Source organism: Carassius carassius, chromosome 2 (assembly GCF_963082965.1).
Source record: "Carassius carassius chromosome 2, fCarCar2.1, whole genome shotgun sequence".
Classification (NCBI taxonomy): Eukaryota; Metazoa; Chordata; class Actinopteri; order Cypriniformes; family Cyprinidae; genus Carassius; species Carassius carassius.
In genome coordinates this window covers 44660945-44676544 of record NC_081756.1, presented here as the reverse complement: position 1 = coordinate 44676544, position 15600 = coordinate 44660945, and the positions used below count along the sequence as shown (strand labels likewise).

General features: G+C 35.7%; 1 protein-coding gene across 8 annotated transcripts in view; it reads right to left on the bottom strand.

Moving 5' to 3' along the window:
- Positions 1–15600, bottom strand: part of LOC132110606 (nuclear factor of activated T-cells 5-like) — a 36917-nt gene that overhangs the window by 13563 nt on the left and 7754 nt on the right. For 3 of the 8 annotated variants that reach the window (XM_059517357.1, XM_059517393.1, XM_059517412.1), the window contains exons 1-2: positions 5862–5987; positions 4643–4764 (exon numbers count right to left, since the gene is read on the bottom strand). Coding sequence is in view for 2 of the 8 variants with exons in the window: in XM_059517339.1 (XP_059373322.1) it covers positions 5862–5987 (126 nt within the window). In the remaining 6 variants the exon portion in view is untranslated. Of the gene's footprint in view, positions 1–4642; positions 4958–5861; positions 5988–15600 lie in introns of those variants that run through there. The other 5 variants (XM_059517339.1, XM_059517349.1, XM_059517375.1 and 2 more) reach the window with 3 other exon arrangements.

The window sequence follows — 15600 nt, the reverse complement described above, 5'->3', positions numbered from 1 at the left end:
GTCTCAGACAACTGTAAATTTGTGGCCACTGTGTTTAATTATAAACGCTATCGTGAACTCATATTTACCATAGTAAAACAATTTTCTTTGCCTCTTTATTTTTGTATACTGTAAAAACTTCAACCACATTGAAGTATTTTTTGAAAAGAAAAAATAAAAAAGAATAAAGGTTGAAATATTATAGTAGATGTTGTACTTATATTTTTTTTTGTAAAGTTATCCAAAGGATTCATTAGCTAATCAAAAAAAGAACATTAGATTAATAATTTATTTTAATAAAAATAATCGTTAGAGTAGTCGACTAATCAAAAAAATAATCGTTAGATTAGTCAACAGAAAAAATAATCGTTAGTTGCAGCTCTACTACACAATATGAAAGACTAATTTGAATGAGATATTGAGTCCACTGAATGACAATAACAATGTGGAGAGCTTGACCCCCCTCCTTATAAAACAAACTCAGATTCTGCCTTGTAATCATATACACAAAACATTGGTTTGTGGGTCACTTACACCTCTAAAAAACTGCACAAAGAGGACATTACATAAAAACATCATCAGTCTGATGACAGCACTGTTTAGTTTACATTGGATGACTGTAGTCTAGGCTAATCTGGCCACATTCCCGTCCAGTCTTCCCATTCCAAACACTCAAATATGTGGAAATAATGCCCTGTTGCAACAACCAGCATTATACTAGCATTGTTTCGCAACTTCTTTAATTCTGTGGAGAAAGGATCATGAATAAAAACATTCTGAAATAAATTCAGGAGAAAACTTTATTGCCGCAGCCTTCAAATTAAGCATCCAACTGGAATTTCTTTAGAAAATAAAAGTCAAAGGTTAACAATGGTTATAAAAATGGTTGTAAAATGGTTATAAAAAATAAAAATAAAAATAATAGATTTACAAAAAATCTGGACAAATGTCACAGTCAACCATATGGCAGTGAAATATGCACAAAACAAAATTTTTTTTTTTTTCTTTTTTCTTTGAATTACAGTGTAGTTTTAACATTCTTCCTGGGAATACATTACACCTACAGCACAAATACTGCAAAGACAGGCATGTTTTAAGACAGCAATCAGATTGAAATCAGATTAAAAGACAATTAATCCTCAGTAATATTATTGATTTAACTGCACTGACACTACTGGATAAGAACAGCATCGAAACTGAATTGAACTGGATAATGCCACTATTATCTTCTGTACAACTGCTTGCTGAATTAAACTACATTTTTTTATTAACTTATCATTAACACCACTACAAATGAATTGAACTGATATAAACAGAGTTCAATAACACTATTATCTTCTGTAGTTGAATAAAGTTGCTTTGCAGCTGAAATTGTTTAATAATAGATTAATTTTGCAACAGTAACACTGTTAAACAGCTGCTTTAAATCTGTATAGTATAAAGCATTATATAATATGACTTGACTTCCCATCATTTTACTATCCTCACCATTTACCATGAAACCATGATGGCTCACATGCAGATCATAATGGTAGAGGATGCATCCATGTCTGTTCAGTTTCTACACTATGCAGCTAGTCTAAATACAAGACTTGAATAGACAGAACAATGATTCAAAAGAAACCATAACAAAACCTAGTTAACATCCAGCGATAACCATAATACTCTCTCATGAATCAGAGGGAATGATTTGCATCCACTTTCAGCTTTTACCCCAAAACATAGAACTGATCAATTTTATTTATGCTTTCCTTGCTATTTTTACCTCTTGTGTGTACATGTTATCCTAATTTATGGGATTTGTTGTTGTGTCTGTTTAAATGAATTACTTTAATAGGATTGATGAAACTGTGGAATAAATGTGGCATAATAAACACGAGGACACCTGCGTGCACAGGACGTGTGGTCACCCAAGTCGTACATAATTAAATCAGAAAGAAATCTCCTCAATGTGAGAAATACTGTGCAACATGAACAGGTGAAAATAATAGCAACCGCAAACCATTCTTTACTTATTTATTTATTCAACATAATGAAATAGCGCTTCCTGATCAGTTGAACTAAATCAACAGCGGCTTGTTGTGCGAGTTTCAACCACTTGATTCTGAGTAATAAAATGCATTTTCAGATATGCATCAAAAATGTATAGTATTTGTAAAACTGATTTTTTTTCCATCCTAAATTTCATTCTCTGTCAAAAACACTTCATAAAGATGAGAGAGAAACAATTTGGCAGTTTGACTTCTGATACAGCGACATTTGATATGTGTGTGCAGAATTATTAATGAAATTAATTGAAAACCTGTTCTGGCGGAAAACTACAAAGCCAGAGTTTTTCATTATTTATTATGTTGCAACCTCTTGGCAGGTGTGCAACAATACAAACACTCTCTCTTCTGTCTCTCTGAGGTGGCTGAAAGTGGCTGCAAATCAACTTTTCATGTACAGTACAATGGGTTTGAAGACCACTGACAGTGTAAGGCTAATGATACATCTAGGCATCTTTTTGAGCAATTTTGCTGGGCAACTTTTTTTGGAGTGATGTTGCTTGGGCCCTTTCCCATTGAGAATGGGTAACAAATGTCTACCTGGATACTTTTGATCGGTCATGGGCCTTATGTCTCAACGCATTATTGCCCAAAGTTGCACAGTGTATAATCAGCCTCACATCAACTTTGAAAGGAATTTGGGAACATTAATATGGAAAAATGCAATTCAGACAAACACAACAGAGTCAAAATATTCATATTCATCAGATGATAAACCGGAGTTAGATAACAGAAAGTAAATTCAACTTTGGACAATCTGTGTCAGAGGTACAAGACCCGCTCTGATTCATTAGTCTGACCACACTGTACTCTTTACTCGGCAGTTGGCCAACCTAACACAGCAACCTGAGTGTGTTGTGTTATACTGAGCCCTCAGAGTAGAAACTGTAACACAAGCCAACAGGGGCCCCGAGTGGCCAAACTAAAATGTAATCTGAATTCTCCAATGGGAGGACACACATTCCTGCAGGCGAGCAGTGAGAGAATCACACTTTTATTGATTTAGGCAGCAGAATACTTGCAGTTTGATGCCATCTCAGAGGAAAAATAAAAAAATTCAATTAAATGTGACTGATTTTTTATTTTTATTTTTTTAAATAATAGTACCAGGATCATGATTTGGGTGATCCTGACTCAATATTAGAGAGACGTGTGGTCACCTTAGAGGGTCCCATGACAAACGTCAGAGTTGAACACAGGCAAGTGAACTAATCTGAACATTTATATGATCGAAAATACAGTATGATCTGTAATATTTCGAAACATTATTACAGTTTAAAAGAACTTTCAGCATTATTACTCCAGTTTTCAGTGTCACATCATTATAATATACTGATTTTTGCTCAAGAAACAATTCTGATTATTATCAACTGAAAACTGTTTTTGTGGCTTAATGTTTTTTGTGAAAACCTTGATACACTACCATTCAAAGGTCTGGGGCAGGTAAGATTTAAGAAAAAGAAAGATAGAGAGCGAGAGAGCGAGAGAGAGAGAGAGAAAGAGAGAAAGAGAGAAAGAGAGAAAGAAAGAAAGAAAGAAAGAAAGAAAGAAAGAAAGAAAGAAAGAAAGAAAGAAAGAAAGAAAGAAAGAAAGAAAGAAAAATAAATTCTTGAAATAAATTGTTTCATTTTGATATTGTTACAAAATATTTATATTTCAAATAAATGCTGTTCTTTCGAACTTTTTTATTCATCAAAGAGTCCTGAAAACAAAATAAAAAACAATCAGCACAACTTCTTTCAGCTGCTTAAAACAGTTTGTTTGTTGTTGTCATAATTTTATTTTTTTTCTGTATTTTTGATACTTCCGATAATACTTTTTTTAAAAACATGAACAATCTTAAGTATTTCCAAACTATTAAACATTAGTGTAAAATGCAGTTCATTTATAAGTTGAGTTATTGCCTTGCATTAAAACTTTAAAGAGCCTCAAAATTTCAATTTCAATGAACAGATAATCATCAAGAATGTTTTGTTAAAACACATGGGGAAACTGAATTAAAAACAATAATTTTACATTATAATTAAAAATTGTTTAATGGCCTATTATTTTCCAGAAGTATATATAAAAAAAACACACATGAAAGGTGATCTTAAGAAAGGAACAATGCTTTGCTTTTATGTTTAGTTATCTTTCAGTGTAAAAGAGAAGATAATAAAAGGTAATAAAATGCTAGGGTTAGAGAAAAGACGATGGTGAACACAAAATATTTGCACCCAACACAGCGGTAAGACAATGTTTGAAAGGACAAGAATGTGTCAAAAAAAGAGTCGTCCTTCACAAAACAAAATAGTAAATACAAAACAATGTAAAAAATGTATTAAATAAATAAACAAATAAACGATGAAATAAAAAATGAAACAACCAAAAACAAAACAATGAAACAAAAAACAGAAAACAAAAAGCAAACAAAGAAAAACAAATGCCAAACAAATAGCAAATACCAGAGAACAAGTCTGATTGCTAAGAACATATTCACAAATAAACAACAAAACATATACACAAATAAAATATTAATTAAACTGGAAGAGAAAATAGCCAGAAGAAGCAAGTCCAATTTGCAGTGAAACCTAAAATCCCACAATGAAATTCATTTAAGCTGGAAAATACGTCACCTTCCTTCAGCTGCAGCCAGCATGTCCTGCCTCGTCAGAGGGATGCATTTGGCTGCAGTTAGGTACAGATGTCCAAAGGCAACAGACTTCTGGCCTACAGAAACTCACCCTAAACCTGGGCACTTTGATAAAGGGGCAGAGTAAAAGAAACTAAAGTGAATTGCATTTTGAATGTACAAGTAGGAACTCAAAAGAAAGGTTCTGAGGAGTGTGTTCACTGTGGACAGTTTCTTTCCTCACTGTTCAATGCAAGTCGGGAAGAACTTCAGTAAATGGCAATTATACATGCATTTCTGAGTATATGTATTGCATATACATTTTGTTTTTGTATGTCAACTTTCTTATTGGATTTTTATACCAAACAGCTTTTCTTATTTAGGGGTTTTTTTGGGGGGGGAATTTAGGACCTAGTGGCACTGTGCCAGTTATGTTCATTCATAAAGCTAGAATGATGCTGGAGGGCCAACTAGAATTTCATAAAGTAAAAATTCTTTTTTGAGTGTTTATTATTATTATCATTATTATTAAATTTATCACAGTGTGTTAAATACCAAGTAAAATAAAATATAAATTTAAATGTAATAAAAAAATGTATATTTAATTACTATTTGCAAAAAAAATATTTGCTACTCTGATGCCCCAATAAACCTTTTGTTTTCTCTGAAATGTTTTTTTTTTTTTTTTCATAAAATATTTTTTTAGCTGGTTTTCCTTATTTTGTTCTTTTAGCAAGGTCCAACATTCACAAAAAGAACAGCATTATATATATATATATATATATATATATATATATATATATATATATATATATATATATATATATATATATATATATATATATATAAATCAGATCGATTTTCCTAATTAAAGTAGTATTGTAATGTTAACCATCAAAACAGCTATCTGTTCTAAAATGTCTCGGTTTACATCTTCATGCACATTCCTGGTCTTACTCTAAACAATTCATCAGTGCACGCTACTCCAAAGAAAGAAATGTTAGTTGTCTGTAATCTTAAAAACTTGCTCCACCTCTGAAACGACTTTCCTCTGATGTCACCAAGCCCCTCCCCTCAAACCACCTGTCATATAAAGACCATTTTTCATGAACCAAATTAATTAACCACGGAAAATGTGGTTGCACATTTTTGGCTGCAGGTCTTAGCTCCAGTCTTCAGCATCTGAGAGAAAAGATGGTTTAAAAGAGGAATGCAAAGCTTACCTGCGGCAACAGCTGTCGACGGCGGAAGTCCTGCCTCTCCACCACTTTTTTGACTCATAGCGGCTGCGTTCTGCTCTTTAGAAGACGGCAGCTGCAGCTCTTTCGGGAGAAGATCATATACTGATTCTAGAGGGAATCAGACAGAGAAATCCATTACGTCTCAGATGGTAAAAAGCAGAAAGTCAAAATAGCCTTGCACAGATTTCTTTGTGGCAACTGATATATGCAGTGAATTTTACAATATCTCATTTCAAGTGGATTATCGCCAGGGCAGGGGTGATAATCAGCACAACATTCATTTCAGTACTTTTCCATGACCATAAAAGTCGTCTACATCTGTCAGTCCAATTCCAGGTATACAGTGTCTTTCTGAACCCCACACGGCCTGGCCATCAACACGGAAAAAGTCCTGACTGCTTATTTCATATCAATAGTAAGTGACAAATGCCACTTTTGGCATGCCAGAGGCCTTAGTCGCCACTTGGTGATTGTAGTGGGTTATTTTAACAGAACAAGAACAATGCCTTCAATCATTTCTCCATTCTGATGAGTAATTTGAACTTTGAAACTTAACTTTCGAGGGATTTGAGGAGTTGAGATCTCACTGATCCCAGCAGTTAAGCCATATCAAGCACAAAAAAAAAAAAAAAAGATTTAAATAAATAAATGAAAATAACCATTGCCCATCTGTCCAGAGACAAGCTCCTCAAATCCTTCCCTCTGTACCTTGTCATTCATCACTGGGTCTGAACGAGATTATAATGTTTCAGAACAGACTGTCTCTCACAGATCTGTGGTCTTCCCACAGATTATTTGTCATACCTGCCAAGGGCGGGTAAATGGAGAAAATTTGAACCTAAGTGAACAGAGATTTTAAAATCCAAAACGTATTTGCACTAACTTTGTAGCTGGACTTTAAATTGGACTCGAACATCTTTTTAGTCTTGATTCTTTAGTCCAGATACATTCACACTGATGTTTTTTAGAAACTTAGTCAGAGAAATAATAATAATAATAATATGCGACCCTGGAGCACAAAACCAGTCTTAAGTCGCTGGGGTATATTTGTAGCAATAGCCAAAAATACATTGTATGGGTCAAAATTATTGATTTTTCTTTTATGCCAAAAATCATTAGGATATTAAGTAAAGATCATGTTCCATGAAGATATTTAGTTAATTTACTACCGTAAATATATCAAAACTGAATTTTTGATTAGTAATATGCATTGCTAAGAGTTAATTTGGACAACTCCAAGGGTGATTTTCTCAGTATTTAGATTTTTTTGCACCCTCAGATTCCAAAAATGATTATTATTACATTTTTTAATTGTATTTTAAAAAATTCTATTTGATCATTATAATACTAATTCTATTTTACATTACAAGTTACAGTGCTTCACTTTCAAATGTTGAACCTTCAAGCATTTCTAAAGAGGGAGACCTTTAGACACACTTTGGGGGACGACAATCAACAAATGGTTTAACTTCTAGCAGTCTCTGCACATACAGTAGATGGAAAAATGAAATGAACATACTTTCCAGATCCAAGTATGTTTGCATATGTTCACACTCTTTCTATATGCATGTATAATATAAAGACGATTTTAAGCAGTCCTACACAAAATAAAGTGTGGAAAGCACTGGTGTGTTTAAAGGCCTCTTAAATTCTGAGAACAAATTCATCTCTTATATGACCTGAAATAGATGCAAACATGGGGGCAGGTAAAGGCAAATTCTCGGTATGGCCGTGAACACAGTTTACAGAGACAGGGATCAACAGGCACCCTCTGTTTCAATCTCAAACAAGCCTAGGAAAGTGTATTTTAAAGGCCTTGACACCAAAAACATCACAGTTCTTGCGCAACCACCATTACATTTTCCAACTATCATTGTCTGGACTTAGGTCATATTTTCCTGACCTGTCATGGCTTGTTGCTTACAAAAGAACAACTTGCAGATCTATAGTATCGTATGCTATATTCGCTTCTGAATCCTCAACTCTCAGCTGTGCTTGCTTTTATCCATATCTATTGAGTAAATGAATATGGTACCTATTAACATCAATAGGTTTTTCTATTGCAAAAAACAACAACACATTAATTACTTATAAGGCATGAGAGTACTCAAATCCTGCTGTTTCCCTGCATAATAATTTCTAATTTCTGTCTTAGGCTGCACATGCAGGAACATGTGCAGTGTGCACAGGGCCCTTCAAGTAAACAGATTGCCAACCACACAGACAGAAAATATGTGCTGTGCACCAAGACTGCGGCTGCAGAATCAGTACCTGGACTGTTTCTAAGTGTTTCCACTCATTTTTAAGAGAGAAAATTCCTATTTTGCTGCATAGTTTCTTCCCACACAAACAGGACACAGTGGTTGCCGTTCATGTCCCAAAACACAGTTTTTCTTTCACTAGGGAAAAGAAAAACAAAGAGCAATATCATTAACTTGGTCAACATTATGATTTCATTGCTTCTACAAAGCAATTTCTCACTTTCCAGCTCCCTTCTTGCTCAGACAAGATCTGATGCCAAAACACACTTGCACTGAATTAAAGGGACAGTTCCAGTCATTTACTCTTCCTTTTGTTGTTTTAAACCCAGTATATTTGCTTTTTCCGTGTAACACAACAGAAGAAATTTAGCAGAATCTCCATGTGGCTCTTTTCATACCATTTTTGGGTGAAATGTCCCTGTGATTCATTTCATGTTGCTGTAAGCGCTATAATATATTGCCAACCATCTTCTCAAATTTGAATTGACAAGTGCAAATAAATCAGCTGCTGTAAACACAATAGAAGATATTTTCCACCAAAATAAAATCTGAAAAACGAACAAATTATCAGTACTGTCAAATAATATTTTTCTTAAAGATTCAATTTTTACAGTTTTAAATATTATAATAGTTTCTTATTTGGTTTAATATGTGCATTTTTTATCAATGTCAGGGGCATTTCCAGCATTGAAGGATAATTTTATGTAAATACAGGGATCACTCAAAGTGTTTTTTTTTAAATTAAAGTAACAATTTACTTTCAGTCAAAATACATCTTTAACATTATGCACACACACATACACTCTTTCTCTCTAGAATCACACTTTGTGCATGCACACGCATCAAGTTACAGGTTTGAGAAAACCTGGTACAGTGACGAAAAAATTTGTACCAACTTGGTACCGAAGTACCGGGTCTTTGACAACAATAATTGAAATAGTACACTTATAAGTTTACTACAAGTACACATTGATATTAGTATACTTACTACATAAAGTATACTTAAAAATATACTTGAACATTACTTAAGTATACTTCATAAAATGAACTTGAACTATACTTCTTTTTCGTAAGAGAAGACTAGAATGATTAAATGTGTTCTTACCGGATTCAGTGCATCTTGAATTTATATTTTTGGTCTGATCTGGCAACTTCGGGTAGGGACTTTCATTAATTATGAGACATTACATTATTATGTCAGTAGAACTCCTGGTGTAACATGGAATCAGAGACGTTCGGATCCATATGCAGTGGTTTAATAAAGAGAATGGTCAGACAGGCAGTAATCAGAGCACATCGTCAAGTATGTCAAGGATATCCAAAATCAGTAACAGTAACAAACAGAGGTCAGGGCAGGCAGCAGAGAATCACAGTCGGTATAAACAATCCAAGATCAGACATGGAAGGAACAAACACAGGGAAAACGCTCGGAAATGCCAGACAGAACTAAACAAGACTTCGCAATGTGAGTGTGGATGAGTGCAACCTTTATAGTGTCACTGATGGGAAACGGGTGAGGTTCATTAATGAGTTCCTAGGCAGGGGTTTATGGGAAATTAAGTCCAGGGTGTACCGTGTCGTGTGAAAGTCTGTGTGGTGAATAAACGAAAGTGCAGTGATCATGACCCTGTCAGATATAGCTGTAGAAGTTCACTTTCACCAGTAGTTCACTTTTTATGAGGTCCACAGTTGTGCGGTTCCTTGTCTCTGTCATGCACTATTTTTTTTTCTATGGTCCTGCAGCAGCAGTCAGCACTCAGCAGTCAATCAGAGAAAACACCCTCTCCACGAAGTAGAGTTTTTTTGTTTGTTTTCCCGCTTTAGCTAGCCTAGATCCAATTATAATGGCTGCGCTGCATCCCCAAAGTCTTGTTTGCTTAACTTTTCTTTATTTTTTTCTTTCCTGCTCGCTGACTGTCTCAGTTAACTCGCACTCTTGCAGTTGACTGTGCTAGCCCCTCCCCTACCTCCTGCATATTCAACAGAGAGGAAGAAACGGAGTAGCCCATAGGCTACCGACAGCAAAGAAATGTATTCTATAGACTAGATTCTTTTTAAGGTGTATTTTTACAGGCTGTATGCAGTATATGCAAAGCCGAAGCGCAATGAAATAAAGTAAGTTATGATTTTGGGGGTTTAGATAAGCTATTGTCCAGTTTTATATTTGTTAAGTGACAGTCATTACACTCAGGGCTTGACTCAAAACATTCGGGGCTGAAGCCCTGACAAAATCGCCTGGAGCTGCCCCTGATCATTATTATTATTTATTTGCATATTAATTATTATTTTTAATTTTTTACTTAGTTATTGATATATAATCACAAACGTTTTGGCAAAACTGTGCAAACTGTTTGAATTTCAATCACATATTTCTTTTCTTTTTTTAGCTTTATTTGGTTCATCTTAGGTCAGGGGGAGGAGGAGCAGCTGACTTCCAATTCATAAGAATAAGTCACCTAGCACATTGTAAAAACCATGCTCTCTAACCATAACACCAAGATATTCGAACTGTGCATGAAAGCGGAAAAGTAAAGTAAAGAAATGAAAAAAAAAACACATTATGCAAGTTATCCAGATCATTCATTCACACTTTCATTCACTACTGCAGATTCTTGGCACTTGCTCTGATTAGCCCTGGGTTACGCATGAATGCCAGTGTTTTTGGCTGCTGGACCCTCAAGCCCCCCTGTGACCCCCCTCTACCTTCAGCCCCTCTGGTTTTTCCTCTTGTACGTTTTTGGCTTGACCTCCTTGCTTTATTTAACTAACTAAACAGGTTTTGTGAAGTGGCTTTGAGGCTTGTCAAGCAGTAATGTGAATTGTCAAATCACAAATAAAACATTGGTGGGAACCTATATATATATATATATATATATATATATATATATATATAAACAAAACTGAAATTCAAACTCACACAATTATTGACTACATTAATGTAAGGGGCTCTTGAAATCAGTGTATTCTGACAATTCTTTTCAGGACCAGAATCAGAAATATGCTTTTAATGCAAGCCAACAGAGGTGAACAATGTTTTTTAATATCTTAAATGGGATGTGGACTAAAAGTGTTCCTGGCGCCGCTGATACAGACAGTGCCTTTGAAGGTTTACAAGGTGAAAGGCTCCATTCAAAGGACAAGAGGGATTTAAGCTGGGAATCATTTATAACACTCAAAAAATGTTTATTACCTATTCCACCCTGCTGTCGACTGCACCATAGCAACCAGGAGCAATGCGCAGCCTTCATCTCCATGTATTCTGAGCATTAAGTATCTGCTAAAGGCAAATTTAAAAGGGTGCTGCTCTATATGACGGGGAAAAAACTAAATAACAGTTGCTGCCCTAAAGCTAGTTCTACCAAACCAGACACAGAGAGAGATAATCTTTTACATATTCTGCAGATAAGATGTAGTAAACGGTCTTAAAATTACATGTTTTTCATATGGATGTAACAGAAACCAGTGCTTAAAGGAATAGTTCACCCCAAAATTTAAATTTGCTTCAAATTTAGCCCAGCTTCAGGTCATCCGAGATGTATATGAGTTTGTTTCATCCTCGGAACAGATTTGGTGAAATTTAGTATCACATCACTTGTTCACCAATGGATCCTCTGCAGTGAATGGGTGCCGTCAGAGTGAGAGTCTAAACAGCTGATAAAAAAAAAAAATCACAATAATCCACAGCACTCCAGTCCATCAGTTAATGTCTTGAGAAGTGAAAAGCTGTGATTTTGTAAGAAACAAATCTATCATTAAGATTAGACGTATTTAACGTGAAACCACTGGGTTCTGCGACAAAAGTTAATGAACAAAACAACATCCGAGAAGGTCTTGATTATGGAGATCATAAAATATAAATAGAATGAGATCCACAAATACATCTTAAGAGTTTCATAAATAGGGCTGCCCTGATCACGATCAGCCGATCGTTATGCGCATCTTGTCAGTAAAGCCGGTTTACTAATAAGCGGTAAATTCCCTCAGGTGCGTGATTTCACATAGAGCAGCTGTTACTACACAGAGCCGTTGTTAACTGAGAAGATGCGCAAATAAACGCTGAAAATGAACGTGGATTTGCGCATCTTCTCAGTTAACAATAGCTCTGTGTAGTAACAGCTGCTCTATGTGAAATCACGCACCTGATGGAATTTACAGCTGATTAGAAAACCGGCTTTACTGACGAGATGCGCATAACGATCGGCCGATCGTGATCTGAGCAGCCCTATTCATAAACATTAAATAAATTCACAAATAAATAAAATGAGATTTGCATTCATTCTGGCATTCAATTGTGTATCTCGCCCTGTACATTTGTAGATCGATGCACGCATTTGTGCATTTGTTAGGGCTGCACAATTAATCAAATTTTTTATGATGCCACAATTACGTAATCGTTCAAAAGCAGAAAAGAGTCCACATGTTATGGATCGTATCATAGTGCACATTTTTGGATTCTTAATAATTTTTCGCATCAAGACGCTAAACAAAAAACGTGATTGGTTATAGCAAGAACAGGATTGGTCAACGAAGTGTGGCTGTTATCTGATTGGCTTGAGCAGACGGTGGGTGGAGTCCACAAATTTGTGGATTGTCAGCGTCTTGACGCTGGAAATGTTTCAAAATCCACTAATGCACAGCAAGCTATTCACAAATGCACAGGACGAGATTCAACAGCCTATATTATCAAAGTTATTAAAGTCAAACGAAACAAATGTCACATTATTTGCCTCCGTCCTTCAAGGGCAATAGATAATGAGAACATCCAAGAATGACAAAATACATGGACAAAAAAAAGCCAGAAGAACACTATCAAAGCAGCTACATTACTATAGCTTCAATAGCTCTGGGTTAAACAATGGCTTAACCTTGAGGTAGACATTAAGGGGGACTTTACAGACCAGCCTGGGACAGGGTGGAGGAACTAAGGAGGATGTTTGTTTCATTCTACGTGCCACCTCATGCTTCCTATTACATGTAGGCTTATGTATTGAAAGGTTCCATGGATGTTAAAGGCTCTTTGTGGAACCATCCATGCCAATAAATAGCCTTATACTGTATTTTTCAGTGGTGTTTTAGATCCGAGGGACGTTGCCAGAGGAGTTAATTGAATGTGGGAATGAAGATTGTTTTCAATAGCCTCTTTCCTAATTGTGTGGCCAGATAAACCAAACTCTGCTGTTAAACCAAATTCAGCTGTCTACAGACCCAGAGACTAGAGGGATGGAAAAAATAATGCCACCTCCTATCATTAGAAGTTAGCGATATTTACTATGTTTCCAGTCTTTGTATGTTGCTGTCTATATTTGCCAAGACTCATATCTGGCAAAAAAAGAAAAAAAAGAAAACCATATACTAATAACATGCAATTAAATATCTGAAAACATTACATTCAGCTCACATTTAAGTATATTATTTCCTAAATAAATACTCTTTTTAAGTCTTTTTTTTCCACAGGGTTATACTATCTGAGCATGACCTTTGACCTCGAGGCTTAGAAACTCGGGTACACTGTACTGAATTCATGATGAAAATAATGCAAACACTAGCTGCTCTATATTTAAAGCAGTATATTTGTTTTAAGAACCTAAGGGGAAGTACATACACCTCAACATGAAGTGTGAATTCACCTGAGGTGACGTTCGTGAGAAGCCCGCACTAGCTCTCAGCTGGATCTCAGGAGAGCATTTTTAGCACAGAAACAAGTCTGTGTCTGCTGTGTTTACCAGCAGCTTCACGGGGCGGTGGAGAAGGGAAGAAACAGACACTGGGCTCAGATGAAAGCAGCGCCTCGGCACAGTGAGGAATTCATGATGTTTACACAAGCATGGCCACTGCACTGACACAAACACAAAGCCATCCAACCCTCGCTGAAAGAGTGACACTCCGCATATAAATCACATTATGTAACACATCCACATTTGCAAAGCAATAGAGAAACCCATCTAGGAGATGCACATTAACAGCCATCACCAAATACTAAGATGCAAAATTGCAATGTAAGTGCACGATTCTCCAAATATCCTAAAACTTGGGTTTCGCTTTCCAAAACACTTATTTTCCACCCCTAAAGACCCCCAGATATGCATTGCGCATTTTTGGACCCCACTGTTTCAACATGTCAACTGAGAGAGTCGTCAGCTCTGTGCATTTGCCCTTCGGACTCATTCAGACTAAATCCACACCTTGAGAACTTTAATAACATAAGTGGATTCGGCTGGCAATCTAATTAAGGCTGTAGAGTGTCTGCTGATTCATTAGACATGGACAAGGAGAACTCGTCTATTATCACAGCAACGCACCTGCATTGGCAAAGAGTCGAGGTTATCAGAAAAATGAAATAAAAAAATACAAAAAACTGACACTGGTTTGATACGTTAAAGGGAATTGAAAGTCCACAACCACAAAATAGACCTAAATTAATAATTAGTATTGATAAAAGCATAAACACTGAATTAATAAACAGACTAATAAAAATAAATTCATGTGCTGAGTTAATATTAATTTAATTTAAATAAAATCAAAGAAAAACAACATGTTGATAATATTAAAGGTACAGGTTGTAGGACCTGCCATGAGAGGGCGCACTACCAAAACAATAAAAATTGCGTGGTTTGATGATGCTAAGGAGAAGCGTGGAATGAAAGGATTTGATGTCTTCTACCCAACTGCTGACGGCCATCAATCAGACGGAAAGATAAATCATGGATTTAACGGATGAGGTAAAGTTTTATAAATGTTGTGTTTGATGTCTTAATTTTCAAATGCGAATTCAACGATTTGCGCAAGTAGATTACATACACAGCCAATGCAAAGACGCGATCAGACTATGGATCAGACGCGTCCCCGCGTGGGTCTAGAGAGCATACGTTTTCTGTAAAGATACAAATCAAAACAACTCACCTCTCCAGTAAAACACAAGCAAGATCAGCATCTCTTTCTAGTTGAAGTTTGTCGTGAAGCTCTCTCCATCTAGCTCTCCCATCTTTCTCTCCTCTTGTCCCAAACTTTTCTTGGTTCATTTGGTTGGCCCATATGCTTACGTTTACGGGAGCTGTCCTTGTCGACAGAACCAGCAGCAGACGGTAAACAGTAATTATGTTCCATAAATAAGTAACACAATCCACCATAAAACATGCAAGAAGAAGTAAATAAGGAATTGATTGAAGCAAGCTATTGGTTTGCTGGACGTTAGACACTATTTCCGCATTTGTCCACAACACTGTTGTCATGTGGTTTCTATATCAGTAAATGCGGTAACAAAGGGTAACTAACGTCATCGATAGGCGACTGCACTGCCCCGTGTCACTGTTTAGAATGGGAATTTTCTCATGATTTGCAAGTAGTTGAAAACATTAGAGATATTCTTAGTAATCAGCTGGACAAAATATATAACACTAGCCTAGTGGTTTTTGGATATTTTACTGCAAATATCTTACAAATTGTACCTTTAAAGCAACACT